Source organism: Phyllostomus discolor, chromosome 5, assembly GCF_004126475.2.
Source record: "Phyllostomus discolor isolate MPI-MPIP mPhyDis1 chromosome 5, mPhyDis1.pri.v3, whole genome shotgun sequence".
NCBI lineage: Eukaryota > Metazoa > Chordata > Mammalia > Chiroptera > Phyllostomidae > Phyllostomus > Phyllostomus discolor.
In genome coordinates this window covers 26,048,835-26,065,142 of record NC_040907.2, presented here as the reverse complement: position 1 = coordinate 26,065,142, position 16,308 = coordinate 26,048,835, and the positions used below count along the sequence as shown (strand labels likewise).

General features: G+C 50.0%; 1 protein-coding gene across 1 annotated transcript in view; it reads right to left on the bottom strand.

The window, feature by feature from the left end:
* The window catches only part of MACF1 (microtubule actin crosslinking factor 1), a 325,706-nt gene extending 313,532 nt beyond the window's left edge, over nt 1-12,174 (bottom strand). The window contains 1 exon segment of the mRNA XM_036027482.1: nt 11,921-12,174. Coding sequence (XP_035883375.1) covers nt 11,921-12,140 — 220 coding nt within the window. The 5' untranslated portion in view covers nt 12,141-12,174.
* Between the last annotated feature and the right edge of the window lie 4,134 nt (nt 12,175-16,308).

The window sequence follows — 16,308 nt, the reverse complement described above, 5'->3', positions numbered from 1 at the left end:
GGCTTTGTTGAAGACCTGAGGGGTTTGGTGGGGAGAAGGCAAGGGGTTGAGATTCCTGTTCAGAAACAGGGTAATCAAAGAAGAAAGTTCTGGTTTGGATTGTGGCTAGGGGACTTCTCAGACTTAAGTAGCTTTCTTGAAAAGATTTGCATTTAAATACTCCCATGAGATTTTGAGGTAATGAATTCTTCTAATGAATGGAAAGGGGGAAGTCCACATGTTTGGCGGATGTTCCTGTTTTATACAGAGAAAATTTTACAAGGATAAAGAAACAAAGCAGCTTCTGGTGGAATGGGAAGAAGGAAGCCTGTGAAAGGGAGGTTTTTGGTTTTTTCCAAGCAACAGTCTAAATTTATAGCCTGACCGCCCAATTGGGACAGCTCTGTGGCTTTCTTCTTTTGGCCTATGATTTTCCTCTGCTCCTGATGGTGAGATTGCTGTTGCATTTATGAGAAGGCTGCAAGGGGGGTGGGGTGCAGAAGAAGGCAGTATGTACTCAGAAGGGCATCTAGTGGAGGAAAGAGGCAATACAAGTAAATAAAGCCCTATTTTTCCACTGTGTCCTCCCCCACATAAGCCTCTTCAAGTGCCGCCCCCCCCCACAAGGCCCAGCCACTGTCAATTTCTCTCAGTTCCTCAAACTCAACTGTGCTTTCCCACCCCAGGGCCTTCCCACCTACTTTTCTTCTAGGCTGTAGCCCTTCATTGCTCTCCTCTTTTGGCCTGGCTCACTCCAACTCACCCCTCTGCTGAAATTCCCACAGGGAAGCTTGCCTTGACCACCTCCTCCCCCACCCTAGATTAGTAGGTCCTCCTGCCCCTTCTACACCCCTCTTTGGTGATGTCCATCACCCTTGAAGCTATCATTCATTGTCTCTCATCCTTACTAAATCACATTAGCTCCCTGAGGGCTAGGGATGTCTATCTTGTTCACCACAGGATTCTTAGCATCTAGTAAATGACCTGGCACATATAGGACACTCATTAAATATGTTTCAAATTTTTATTAAATGCATGAATGAGTGAACCAGATGATCCTAAAACACTCAGCTGCCTGTGGCTTCTAACTAGCTAGAGGGCTAGGGTATTTAAGAAGAATATGCTTATCTCTGATAGCATCCTTTATCTATGCCTGGCATTCCATGCCCTTCATACTTTTGACAGCTACCTTCCTTTATAAGCTTTTCTCTCATGATACCCTTATGGGCAACCTCTCCTACAAACTCTCGTGCCTTTGCCTGGAATGTCCTCCACTCCTCAACTCCACCTACCGAAATCCTACCCATCGTCAAAGCTTACCCTACATGATTTGAAGTTATTTTTAATCAACCCAAGTAGAAGTTTTTCTTAAAACCCCAACCACATTTTTCTTCCCCCATTCCTAGAGCAACATGTACTGTGAGTGTCTACATCTCTGCCTCCTTAAACTCCAGGTTCTCCAGTTCTTTGAAGTAGAAACATCCACTTCATCTTTCATTATCATAGGGCTTAACACAATGCTTTGCACATAGCAGATGTTCAATAAATATTTGCTGAAGGTATGAATGCCTCACTGAAGACATGTGGGGCTGGGAGATGTGTACCAGATCTATGATTCGAGACAACTGAGACCAGCCCTAGCCAGGTAGCTCAGTTGGTTAAAGCACTGTCCTGATGATGCAGCAAGGTTGTGGGTTTGATCCTGGGTCAGAGCACATGCAAGAGTCAACAAATAAATGTGTAAGTAAATGGAACAAGTTGATATTTTCTCTTTATCTCTCTAAACTAATTTTTAAAAAAAAGACAATTGAGAATACAATTCAGTAGCCACCAGAACTGAGGGCACTTCATGTGCAAAGATCAAAGAGAGAATTGCAAAATTCTTTCTCCTTCTCTCAGTGCTCCCCCTCCAACCTCTAGAAGATTTACTCCCAGCACTTCAGCTTGGCGCATGCTGCATTATTTTACATGTGTTAATTGATACTTTACAAATAAATTTTATGCTAGTAGGCTGTGTATGTGTCTGTGTTTTCTCTTTGTTCCTCCTCGCATAGTCTATCTCCTGTGCCTTCTACATTTCCCAATAGTAGCTGGAGCCAGATACTGAAGGGGCTGCCCCAAGCCCTATCCTTTGGCCAGCTCTTGGAAGAAAATCCTCTAGTTTTCTGTCTCCAGGCCCAGCCCCACCAGCCTTGCAGACACCAGCTTTGGCCATCCCAACAAAAGCTCCCTTTCAGCCTAGCTTCTGGAAACATTAAGCTTTGCCTCAAGTTCCCAAGTCTGCTCTAGGGTAGGAAGCCTTTGCCCACTATCATGCTGCCCTCTTCTGTTCAGAAAGTGCAACATCACTAATTTAAGAGGTCCGATGGTGCCAGACACCCAGGAAGAAATGATCACTGCCACCCAGCAGCCCAGCACCCTGTCACCATAGCAACCCTCAACATGGTTACTCAGCCATCTGGGTTACCATAGCAACTGCCCAAGTCTCTCCACCTTAGCCACTCCCAAGGCCTTCCCCACTGGCTGGTCAGAGCCAATGCCAAAGAATCTCTGATCTTTACTAGGGGAAATGAGCAGAGGCTCTTGATAGACAGCAGTCTCAAAGGGGCGTGGAATGCCTCACCAGCCCGGGGCTTCCAAGGCACTGTGGAAATAATGGGTGTTAAGGCACTCCATGAACCTTGAAGTGCTGAGCAGATGTTAGCTATTATTAGACTACCGTTCCTTGGGGGAGGCAGTGGGTTGCCCTAGGCAGAACTAGTGCCATTCCCAGCTTGGCCCCTAACTGGCTGGGAGACCTTGAGCAAGAACTCTCTGGGTTTTTGTTTCCTCTACTGTAGCATATCTATGTCCTAAAGTTATTCTGAGGATTAAGTCAAATAAACTATGTAAGATGCTCAACACAAAGCCTGGCATTTGGAACATACCAATAATAGTTAGAAAAGGTATGGACCCCTCTGCCTTCTCCCAGCCTCTCTGTGAATGTAACTATTCTATTTGCTCTTTGGAAAGAATCAGGCTAAAGTGAATCCCACTCACTCGACCCCATCCAATCTCCCTTCCTGCTCTGGAGCAGGCAAGGGTCTCATCCTGGGTGGAGCCTCTGAGGTTCCTACCAAACAGGGCTATAGGCAGTCTGCACTCCTTGGAGAACTGGGAGGTTCCCCAAATTAGGAGATGTGGTTCCTTACCTGGAAAGCTCCCCTCCACTTAAAATAACACCTCCCTATACAATGCTAGCTCAGGATAGAAACCCCCACAGGGGTGGTGACAGGCAGCCTGGAAACTGAGCACAAATCCCAGACAGGCTTTAGAGAGTGGTAGCTGCAGCTCTCGACTGAGATCAGAGTTGTGTGGACAGTTCAGTGCAGGCCTGGGGCACAGGTCCCTCTCATAAGAACAGAATTCTTCCATCTATGATTTTAAAGACCTCAATCCTATTGCATCTCAACTTCAATCTCTTGAGACTGAATCCCTGAAATCCACTTCCAGGGTACTTCCCTCAATCACTCTGGCCGGGTGCCAATTCAAATCCAGGGTCTAGCTTAGCTCTGACCCTGTGTTCTGGGAGTAGGGCATGAGAATGTCAAGCTGAAGGACCAGAACACTGACAGGGCACACTACTCCTGGGGCCCTAGTGTTTGGGAGTGGAATTCCTCATGATGCCTCTGGGAAATGGGTCAAGTGTGACTGATTCCAGTTTTCAGATATGACCACCAAGTAGGTAAATCAATAGATTTTTTATTACCGGGGAAAAGTGGTACACTAGTTTAAAAGTTTAGGAGGTGAAAGTGTGTGACTACTGGAACTTCTGCTTAGGTAACTGGGGAGGCAGAAGTGGGGTGTGTGAATCAAATAAAACTGGCCATGAATTAGTAATTCTTGAATCCAGGTAAAGAGAGTTCGTGATGCTATTCTCACCCCTTTAGTATCTGTTAGAAATGTTCTGAAGAATGCAGAGGATTTGGAATTAGGTCAACATGAGTCACAGCAGTAACTGCAAAGGGCATTTGCACAAGTCGTGTTCCAGGGGGCGCCCTGCAACACAGTCAGCAATACTGACTCCCACTCCACTCTTCGCTGGCTGTATGACCTCAGGCAAGTTCCTTAACTTTTCTGTAAAACAGGGAGAATAGCAACTACCTCCCAGGGACTGTGAGGATTAAATGATATATCTAAAATGCCTGGCACACGTCTGGGACTCCATACACAGTAGCTTTTCCAGCTATTATTCATGAGGTGATCCCAGCTGGCATCAGCTCTCAGGAGCTCCTGGACTGAGTTCAGAGTTCAACTCCCAAAGCCACCATCTGGATCCTTTAATTCCTAACTCCCACCAGCTGTTCTCTCTTCATTTCCTTTCCTTCCTTTCTACTGAGGCCAAAGAAAGGAGAGCAAGGATAGGAATAAGCCAACAGGGACATGCCCTCTCCCTTCAGGTTGTCCTGGTAAATTCCTATTTGTTTTCCAAGTTCCAATCAAGTGCTATCATTGCTCTAAGCTAGGAGTGGGGGTAAGAGTAGGGGCAAGCTCTTCCCCAGAGAGCTTCCTCATAACTCTCTTTGCACTGGCAGTGTACACAGCTCAAACAGCATTCTAGCTGCCTTCACAGGCGAGAGCTGGGTTTCAGAGCCCATGCTGAGCCTAGCACAAAACAGTCCTAGAAATATTAGTTAAATGAGCAAGTACACAATCAATAAATGAGCAAAGGGATGAATCACCATATTCATCAAGTAGTAAACAAATGTATGAGTAAATGAATGACATTCATGATAATAGCTAACATGAACCAAAGACTGACTGCATAATAGAAAGTGAGCCAAGCACCTCACTTCCACTATCTAGTTTAATCCACTCTTGGTCCCCCACTTTAACCATGAGAAAGCACAGCTCAGCAAGGTTAGTAACTTCCCAGGGTCACTCAACTGGCAAATGATGGAACTGAGACTCCCAATGACTCCCAAAGCCATTCCCTTTAGTGAATGAATGGAAGCATAAGCAAACAAGGAAATGAATAAAGGAGGGAATGAAGAAGGAAGGTCATGGCCAGAGGGACACACCCCCTAACGCTCCAGAAAGAATCCTCCCCATGACCACAAGTCAAAAGCCTGGTACCTTCTGGGGTAGGGGTGAGGCCCAGCTGAGGACAGAAACTTTGGTCCATAATCCCGTAATCACTCTTCAAATTACAGGGGCTCCCAGATCTTCCCTGCAGCAGCATCCTAAATCTGGGGTGGTGGGGGATGGGAGGTAGATTCCAACTAAGAGTACCAGCTCTGCCCCTTTTATGAGAGCCAAGATAGCCAGGAAGCTGGCCGGTTCCACCTGACAGGTGGCAACCGGCAGACCCAGGGCCAAATCACAGCAGATCTGAGCCGCAGCAACTGGCCAGCACTTTGTATGATGATGGGTTATTAACACTCACACTCAGATATGCTCACAGACCTTTCCCCAGGGAAAAGACTGCTGAAATGAAAGAAAACTGTAGCCCTAGATCCTGCTGCATTGTCAGCTCCTCTGGTGGCATCTAATCTCAAATCCCATGGGACAGAAATGACAGCCTTCCACAGTTCCAGAATTAACCAGTCCTTCCTCCGCATTCCTAACCTCAGTCCTTGGCTGCTCCAAAACAGAATGGTATGAGTCAGACTTCCATTCCAAACCTTTCTCGGCATCACCTGGGAAGTCACTAGAAAAACATGACGGGACACCTACAGACAGCATAAAGATGGCACTTTGCAATGTGCAACCACCTTCCCTCACCAGCTGGGGTCCCACAGGGACTCAGGCTCAGAGAAAAGACAGCTTGGCTGTCTTTTTTGCTGCCTGCACAGAAAGAAGTCTGCCCACGTGGTCATTTTCCATCCCTCCAGCTACTGTGACCCAGATTTACTTTCAAAGAGCTGGAGCTGAGCGGGAGCTGGGCTGGTGGTGTGTAGCTACAATTCATTCTGCCCCACTTTCAGGAAACTTTCTCCTGCTCATCTCTCTGCTAGTGAAACCAAGCTCCAGGATGGGGCCAGGGACTCTGAGGATACTGCCAGGAAGCAGAGAAGCTGGGAAGGAGAGAGCCGCCTTAAGTGCAAATAGCTTCAGGGTAAGGAAGGTTGTCTGCTCAGCAGTGAGAGTTCCCAATGTAATTGTTTTTAGAGCCCCATTTCCCACCACTGTATTCCCTTCTTCCCACCATGGCTTGGCCAGAAAAAAGCCACTTCCCTCTGACAAAGCCCTAGAGTGAAATGAAAGGGATGGAACTGAGAGGCTGGAGCCCCTTCCTTGCTTGCCTGGGAAAGTGCTCCTTCCTGGAGCCTCCATCACCTTTTCTGGGTGCCCAGGGAAGTTACAAGGAATGACCCTGCCAAGTGCAGTAAGAGGCATGTTAACCTGTGCTTGCTGAGTACATTCTGATTCTCAATCAATGACCATTCGAAGAAGATGTTATCATCTCCCTTTCACAAATAAGGAAACTGAGGCTTTAAAAAGTAAAGTCATTTGCCCAACTTTTCTGACTCAAAATCCAGTTGTGTCCATAGTACCTGGCACATAGCTGGAGCTAAACCTAATTTTTAAGAAAATCGAATGAGTGAATGAATGAATGAATGAGCAGTGAGGCTCCTTCTCAGAGCTTCCAGCCTGGAGGAGACCTGCATGGGCACGGAGGAACAGGCTCTGTCTTCCCACCAGGCATACGTGCTCAGGGTTATCTGCCCCCAGGCAGGCTGTTGAGTGACTGTAGCCGCTGACCTCAGGCTCTAAAAGCAGGAGCAAATATCAGCTCCCAAGCTGCATTTCATAGCCCTCATTGAGCCTCCAGATTCTAGAGCCTGTGCTCACAGAGTGAGATCCTGGGGCAATACCAGGGAGGGTAAGGTGGAAACTCCTGAATACAGCAAGGTCCATATCTGATGAGGGAAGCGTACCTGGAAACAATGAACTTTCATATAAGAACAAATGAAACAAGGGTTGGGTAGAGATACAATTGCTATCTGACTGGAGAACTCAGGGAAGGCTTCCTGGGGAGGCCACACTGGAGTTGACGCTGGGGGATCATGATTTCTCCAGCACCTGCTGAGGAGCTCCCATGAATAAATCCTACAGATGCTTTCTACTGGTTAACTAGGAGGCCAGTCCTTAGCTCCCAGTCACTGTGTCCCCCTCTTTCACAATACACACAGGAATGCAATTATTTTTTCCCTCTGTCCCCTCAACTAGACTGAGTTCCATGAAGAAGGAACCACATCTTTCCGCCATCTTTGAATATCAGTGCCAAGAACAGGGAGGCCCCTGAATATGTGATGCTGGTTGAATGAATACCTGATTGACAGGTGGGTGGTGAAACCCTCCTGCACCCAGCCTAGCCCCTAGCCCAAACATGATCCCCAAACTGTACTACTCTCTGCAAGCAACATGTCATAATAAATATACAAATCTATAATGACAAGTACGAATGGCTCCCCCGAGAATTATGTGGTATACAACCGTGTGACACTGTCCTGCACCTTGTTCTTCCCCCCCTCCTCACAAGTCCCAAGGGATATAGACTTCTTTCTCCCCTTTTCTACCCTGTGGGACTGAGTTCCTTGCCAGAGTAACTTCCCCAGCTCCCCAGTTCCCCAGTTCCTTGTTACTCCCCACGAACAAGTTGTTTGCTATTGACAGATAGCCAGATGGGGAAGAGGCAAAGCCTCCTAGGCCCTTGTCTCTATAGGGCTTATAGAAAAACTCCTAGGACTTTTTCTATAAGTCAGGATCTTGAGACTTCATCCAGAAGTGAACAGAAAGTCTCTCAAGTAAGACAGGAAGGCAAGTCAATTAATTAATTAATTAATTAATTTTATTTATTTTTAGAGAGAGAGAAAGGGAGGGCGAGAGAAAGGTAGAGAGATCAATTTGTTGTTCCACTTTTTAATGCATTCATTGGTTGATTTTTGTGTGAGGGGATTGAACTTGCAACCTTGGTGTACCGGGACAATGTCCTAATCGACTGAGCTATCCAGCCAGGGCCAAAGTCAACTAGTTATATTGTCACCTGCATATAATTCAGGCTGACCTAGTTGCCAGGTATTGCCTAAGGAAATGAAAGTAGCACTACACCTGGAGTTAGGAGATCTGGGTCTACCAGTTTATGTGACTACCGGCAGTCCCTTAAACCCTCTAGGCCTCAGATCCTAACACATGCCCTAACTAACACAGAGTTATTATGAAATTGCTATGTAAACCATAACACTGATTGACAAAAGCAAGGCACTCACATTAATGACTATTGTTTTGTTTCAATGTGGCTGGAATGAAGGAGTTGAAAATAGGTCTGGCAAAGAAGAAAGAGAGGCCCTGGCTGGTGTGGCTCAGTGGACTGAGTGCCAGCCTGTGACCAAAGGGTTGCTGGTTCGATTCCCAGTCAGGATACATGCCTCAGTTGCAGACCAGGTTCCCCAGTGCAGGGCACATAAGAGGCAACCACATATTGATGTTTCTCTCCCTCTCTTTCTCCCTCCCCTCCCCTCTGTCTAAAAATAAGTAAGTAAAATATTTTTTAAAAAGAGGAAGAAGAGCCCTGGCTGGCATAGCTCAGTGGATTGAGCGCCGGCTGCGAACCAAAATGTCGCAGGTTCAATTCCCAGTCAGGGTACATGCCTGGGTTGCAGGCCACAGCCCCCAGCAACTGCACATTGATGTCTCTGTCTCTCTGTCTCTCTCTCTGTCTCTCTCTCTCTCTCTCTTTCTCCCCCCCTTCCCTCTATAAAAATAAATAAATAAAATCTTTAAAAAAAAAAGAAGAAGAGAAAGAGAGAGAGAATGGAGGGAAAGGATGAGGGTGGGAAGAATCAACTTACAGCATGCATGGAGTCCCTCAAACCTGTTTTGACTTTGTACACTGAGATCAGCAGCTTTCTCAGCCCTGACATGCCTTTCCACTCTGACATGTGTGATCAGCAGGGGTTCCCCATCAGGCATCTCAATCACATGAGAAGCCCTGAGGTCAGTTCAGGACACCAGCGGAGTCAGGGATGGGGAGGTCTCTGTTTGGTGAGACTGATTCAGACACCCCCACTTGTCTTCCTCACCCAGACCCATGAAGAGGAGAAAGCTGCACAGGCCAGAGCCAACTCCTAGTGTAAGACTGACATCCTTCCCTCCCGGAATGAAAGTTCTAGCTTCAAAGAGCCTCAGAGCGCCTAGGGTCTCCCAGACATGCCTCTCCCGCTCTTCAAAGGCGAGATTCCCTGAGGAGTAAGGCTGCTTGTTTAATTACTAGAACCCCTACAATGTTCTAAGATCATAGGAAGATTGCAGCCAGGCCCTGAAGTAGCAGTCCCACCTCCTCTGCTGCCTCTCTTCTCTCCTGCTAAGGAAACACGCCCAGATGCATCGCACAAGTTATTTTTAACCGTGGCAGCTTCCCATTTTCAGCCTCTCCAGCCCAGCCCCCTCCTCAAGACAGTCCCTGGAAACGTCAGGATATAAAGAAGATCAGCACGGATGTCAGAACACAGCACGGTGCCTCCCGCCCCTTTGTTTAGTTGACCTGGCAGCATCCTTAGGGGCTTTGCCTGGGCATTAAACCCCCTTGAGTCCACTCCACTTCTGTTCTACACTCAGAATGTTAAACAGCAGGCAAAAAGACCGGAAGAGGAAATCATCACAAAAGAATCTATAAGTATGCATGTTGGTGGTGGAGTGGGCTAGAGGGTACAAGAAAGGGAGAAGGAGGCTTCCACTCTGACACCTTCTGGAGAATGAGGGGTTTGTGAGTCCAGACGTCCCTCAGTCATGGTCATGGTCCTTTAAGGCTGGGGACTAGTAAAGGCCTTCCTGCACCCTATTAACAGCTCTGAAAATGCTATTCACTGGCTGATGCCACAGGCCCAAAAGCCTTGAGAAGGAACGAAGAGTCCTTCCTCCGAGGGCCCCCTACTGCCCATCAAACTCTCCAGCCTGTCTTCCAGGTCTCCCGCCTTGCAGCTCACCCCCTCTAAAATGCCTCCCTGACTACTGGAGCCCACAGAATGTCTAACTTGCCATTACAGCCCACTGCCTATTCCTGGATCACAATCTGTCACATACTCTCCCCTAAACACTCCTTGCATTCATTCATTCAGTCATTCAGTACTGGTTGATCTCCAACATGCACAAGGCCCTGTGCAAGCAGCTGGGGTAAAACAGGACACAGTCCAGAGGGAGTGGCAGGCACCCCGTGGGATAACTGCTGTACTGTTCAAGGGAACACAGCAGAGAAAAAAGTGTGAATACGAGAGCGGAGGAGGGAGCTCTGGATACCACTGGGGCATTAAGAACAGAGGAGGTGGCACTTAAAGGAGGAGGGGCATTCCCAGCACCTAGCAGGGAAGTGAGAACACAGAAGTCTAACCTGCAAGATGCACATGTAGGGGGTTCAAAGCACAGTTCAATGTGGCAGGGTGCTTGGGGGAACAAGGTGAAGCTGGAGAGGCAAACAAGGGCTGATGTTAATGGGTCTTTACACTGTCGCCTTTGTTTCACAGGCAATCATAAGCCAAAGAAGGTTTATAAGCAGCTGAGTAACAGGATCGGGTTTGCATTTTAAAATAATACACTGTGTTAGTCATGTGGAGGAAGGAGGGCAAGCCTGGAAGAATCATTAGATGGTGGGTGGCATGTCCAGGCAAGGGATGGTAAAGCAGAGGGAGACAGGGGCATTATGTGAGAGACACAAAAGCAGGACAGGTCTCAGTGATGGATTGAGAGTGAGTCATGTCGCTGAATCAGCTGGAGGCACTGCTTTGTCTGTCCTTCCGTCTGCACACTGGCACCAATGCCTGCTGAGATGCTGAGCACAACCCACAGAAGCAGCTCTGGAAGCAGCAGAGACAGCACTTCATGAAGTTCTTCACTGAGCCAAAAGACATGCTAAGAGCTTTACATACATTATCTCCTCTAATCCTCAAGGCAGCCCTGCACAGGAAGCATTTAAGATGGGAAAAGTGAGGTTCAGCCAGGGTAAGAGCCTTGCCCAGTCACTCAGCTGGTCAGGGGCAGGGCTGCCATCTAGCACTTGCCTCTGTGACTCCCAAACCTGCGCTCATAACCACTGTACCGCCCTGCTCTGCTGCTTGGCAAAAGAGATGCCCACCACAGGAGGAGGCCACCCCAGACCTTGCACTGTGAAAGGGGCAAGCGTGTATACACTTTTAGAAAGCAGTGGGAGTGAAATTGCTCTCTCCAAGGACTTTAGTCCAAGGAAATAACTCAACAGAAGTCAAGCGTTATTAATCATAAAGATGTTCACTGCAGCCCTGGCTGGTGTGGCTCAGTGGATTGAGTGCCAGCTGCGAACCGAAAGGTCTCCAGTTCGATTCCCAGTCAGGGCACATGCCTGGTCCCAGTTGGGGGCACGTGAGAGGCAACCAATCAACGTATCTCTTGCACACCAATGTTCCTCTCCCTCTCTTTCTCCCTCCTTTCTCCTTTCTCTAAACATAAATAAATAAAATCTTTCAAAAAAGATGTTCACTGCAGCACTATTATGGCAAAACAGTGAAAATGAGTAGGATTTTTAAAATCATGAAATATTGCACAGCCTTTAAAAATGGTAACTATGAAGCCTAAGCTGTAATATGGAAAATCTTATTGATAGAAAAGGGGGAAAGTCAGACCTAGAAAAGTCCGTAAGCCATGAAGGCCACTGGATGGACCATATAAACTACATGGGGACAAAGGCTGGGAAGAAGTTGCAAAAATGAAAAAGGTTTGCACAGAAGGATTGGCGTGGCAGATTTTCCTCTTTCAAATTTTTCTTTAATGTTACTTGGTCATCTTTTCAATAATAATGGTAACAAATTTGAGTCCAGCTGGCTTGCCAGAGAGCCCTGGGTCGGATCCCTCCACTGCCGCCCAGCCAGGGCACACCGGCCCATTCTCCCCAGGCGCTCACAGCACCCAGCTCACTCCGGGCGTCTCTTACCAGCGACTCTGACCACAGCACGTTCCGCAGGGTCCAACACGGAATCCTGGCTTTTCCGTTTTTTCTGCTCATGCAGTGGGAGGTTCCAGGGTAAGGTGTCCCCTGGGGGACAGGGAGACAGGCTCCCTGACCGCTCGCTCCTGTAAGACCGCTCGCTCCGACAAGACCGTTCGCTTCGGCATGACCGCTCACTGAGAGTTTCTTCATCCGAGGAAGACATCGCCCAGGCAGGGGCTGCAGCAGAAGGGCCTGGGGGCCCCGGGAGAAGTGAGCTGGAGGAGAGAGGAGTGCATTGTTCACAGACTGAAGGGGTCACATAAGGAACACTGGGGCTTGGGAGGCAGAGAGGTTCTAGTTTTGGCTCTGCCACTGATTTCATCTTTCTAAACCTCAGTTTCTTCATCTGGAAAATGGGAATGATGGTAATACACGGCCATACTAATTCACAGAGTTTAGGGGAAGTCAAATGAGGTAATATGTGTGAAGATTCCTATAAATCTTAAAACACTGTGTGAAAGGTAGCTCCTATTACGAGTAACCACTATGATTGTTACTTGGTACATTTGGAGAATTAAGCTTACAGGTCCCAAGATAGGAAGATGTGGATTAAATTCAACCTCACCATTTACTAGCTGTGTGACCCTGGGGAAGCTATTTAACCTCTTTATGTGACCCTGGGGAAGCCATTTAACCTCTTTGAGCCTCAGTTATAAAATGGGGATGATAGCCCCTAACTTGACAGGGTTATTTGCAAGGAATAAATGAGATCTTGCAGGGCCCTGGCTGGTGTGGCTCAGTGGACTAAGTGCCAAACTGTGATACAAAGGGTCACCAATTCAATTCCCAGTTGGGGCACATGCCTGGGTCTCAGGCCAGGTCCCCATTAGGGGGCGTGCAAGAGGCAACCACACTTTGATGTTTCTCTCCCTTTCTTTCTCCCTCCCTTCCCCTCTCTCTAAAAATAAATAAATAAAATTCTAAACAAAGCAAAACAGGTAGAGCACTTAACAGTGCCTAGTGTCCAATAAGTACTCAATAAACAGCATCTATTATTACATTTCTGTTATTACATTTCTGTTCTACTTACATGTCCAGGAATGTTAGAAGTATAAAATAGGGCAACAGATGGGAAGTATTTTCAAAAATCTAAACCAAGATCTCAATAGCAGGCATGAGCTATAATAGGCAGAAATTCTTCATTCCTCCCATTCTGTCTCTGGCAGATATATTAGAAAAAGTTCTAAATTTGAAGCAAGACAGACCTAGGTACAAATTCTGATGTGGCCACTTACAATTGGTTTGATCTGGGACAAGTCACTTCACCTCTCTCAGACTCAGTTTCCTCATCTGCAAAATGGGGTAATATTTCACCTTAGAGGATATTTTAAAAACACAGTGAAATTGGCAAATGTAAAACTGGCTGGCACCATGCATGGAACACAGCAAGCATTAGATAAAATGTCCATTTGCTTATTACCAGGGCTGTAGGAAAGAGAGGCACAGCGTGGGGAGTGGGGGAGGTGGCACGGAAGTCAGTGTTCCTGGTCAGTTTAGCTAGTGGAGTGATCTGAGAGGAAACAATCATTCTGGGGCCAGCTGGACTCCAGCAGCCAGACTGGGCAGCCTTCCCTAAACCAGGCCAAACTCACTTCCCAGAACCATCTGCTACACATGGCCCACCACCCCAACAGCCTCGTCAGAGCCCGGGTGGTGCATGCCTTTAGCTATCAGCCTCCCTGCAGGCCCCATATTCAGCCCAAGTAACCAGCTCTCACTGTAGCTCTAGGGTCCGTGGAGGGCAGGAGACCAAGGACTTTCCCTTATGGGGAACAGCTTCACACAGAGCTGTATGGAGTCAGGGAAGTGGCCTAAATGACTGGACACCATGGGTCCTCCTGCATTCCGGGAATCTCAGCCTGGCGGTAGCAAGGGGTAGAGACAGCCTCCTGGGTCATTGGCAGAACCCCACCATAGGCACGGAATGCAAACAGATAACAAAAGAAACATCAAACAGTGCAGGAGGCCTCTAGGCAGCCTCGGGCAGGCAGAACAGCCGTGCCAGGGCACCTCCTGTGCCAGCAGCATTTGGGCCCTCTTCCCATGGAACACCAAAAAGGAATCCAGTCACAGAAGGCAGAAAAGAAAGGCCCCCAGGTCCTGGCACATCTTGGCCCTTTATCCTAGCATTTACCCCTCCCCCCAAATACCTTCTGCTGCCACCTCCCACCTCTCATAGCAGGTCAGGTGCTCAAGTGGCTGCCCCCACCGCGGGGAAGCAGGTCGGGCTTCCATCCTTACCCTCGGCAGTGGCCAGGAAACGCCCCTCCTCTCAGACCACCTGCTTTATCCCATGTCCGCCCATTCCTCCCCAAGACGCCCATTGGACTACAAAGGCCCGCTCATCCCAGGCCTCCTCCCTGAGAAACCGCCCCTCCCTGGCTCTACCCTATCAATCTCTCGACCCCTACAAACACCTGTTTGACCTTAGGGTTCTCGCCCCACCGCTTCGGTCACTTGAGTCACTCCATCAATCCCGGACTCACAGAAGCGCGCGCCCACGCCTCCAGCCCACTGCGAAAGCCGGACGCCGTGTCCTCGACCTGCACCTCACCTGGAGCTCTCCCGCTGCGGCCCTCCCCCCCACCTCACCCGCTCCTCCTTCTCCACGACGCGAAAAGGGGCGCGCCGAGAGCCAGAGACGACGCGGGTGGGTCCGCGTTCCCGCCGCGCGCGGATGACAAAGAGCGAGGACGCGCCACGCGGACGCGCAACTGGGGACCCAGCGGACGCCGGGGCCAGCGGCCGAAACCTGGGGCCAGCAAGCAACCTTCCCCACCCGGCCCAGCCCACTCCCGCAGGTCTCTCTCCCGGCCAGGGAGGGCTTGGTGTCCCATTTTCCCGGAGAACACGCCTCCCTGTGGCCCTCGGCAGTGCCCGCCAAAGGGAAACCCCAGCTCGATGCGCTCGGCGCTACCCGGCGCCAGCCACCGGAGCTGCAGGTGCGAGGCCCGGACTGTAGCGACGCCAGCTCCTGTCAACCCGCCTTTCCGCTGCCGCCGGCTACCCGGGCTCGGGCGCGGCCGCCCCGCGCAAACAAGCACGCGCCCCGCCACCTCCGCGCACCCCGTGCAATCAGGCAGGAGCCGGCATCCAGCCCCGCGCCCGCGCCTTACCCTGGGAGCCGGAGGAGGGGAAGACAGGCCGGCGACAGAAGCAAAGGTGGTGGCCGAGACAGCGGCGGTGGGGCACGCCCGGGGCTGTAGCGCAGTAGAGGGGAGCGCAGCGGAGCCGAGGGGAGCGGCTCCCACAATGGCCGAGCTCAGGCGCCGAGCCCCCCGCCCCCCGCGCCCTAGCGGCAGCGGCTGAAGCGGAGCCGGCGCAGCCGCCCAACCCGCTCCCCCACCCCCGGCGCCGACGCCGCCCCCCGCCCCCCGATGCGCGCTCCCCTCGCCCTGCACCCCACCCGCGGCTGCTTCCGAGCTCCTTGCACGCCCCTGCCAGACTGTTGCCCCGCACCCCCTCAGCACTAATCCCGTGTCCTCCTGTCGTCCCCGAGCCCTATCTCTTGGTCCCTCTCCCCACAACTCCTCCCCTGCGGCCGCCGGTGTCCCCGGGCCAACTCACACCCCCACATTCCCCGCCCTCTGCTCTGGCGCCCACTCCGCGCGGGCCCCGCGGCCGATAGCTGACCCTGGCCTGGCTCACTGGCCCGCCCCCTTGAAGCTCCCCGCCGCCCGTCCCGGAGTGGCCCTCCCAGGCTGCAGGGCTGCGCCCAATTTTGCAACAGCCTGTCCCCCTGTCTACCCCTCTCTTGCCCTAAACCCACATTCTGAACCCTCTCCTGGAGCTCCTGCCCTCGCTCCCAGAGAGCGCCCTGCCTGTCCAAATACCCGCCTGGCCCCAGGAACTGGAGAGACCAGAAGGAGGCCCCATCTTCCCCTCGGTGTAAAAGGCAGAGGGGAATCAGGCCCCAGGAAGGAACTCAGGCTCTCCTTTAGACGACAGCACCAATCTTGGAAAAGCCTACATCCACTGAGAAAACATTAATTGACCTCCTTATACATGCTCTGTCTAGTAATACAGGAAATAAGAGCCAGGATCACCTTCCATTCTCTCATAGTACAGACAAGGGAATATGTCCACAAAAGGGAGGACATTTGCCTAAAGTCACCCTACTAGTAGCCTGCATAGCAATAGCTACTATTTGGGCCTGACTCCTGACGACCTGACAGTGCTTTGCCTGGGTCAACTGTATCTCATCCTCACAACACCATTCATTTATTCATTCATTCATTCCACAAATACTGAATATCTACCACGTGCCAGACTCTGTGCTGCATGCTAAGGATACAATGATGAGCAGGATGTACTTGGTCCCTACCCATTGA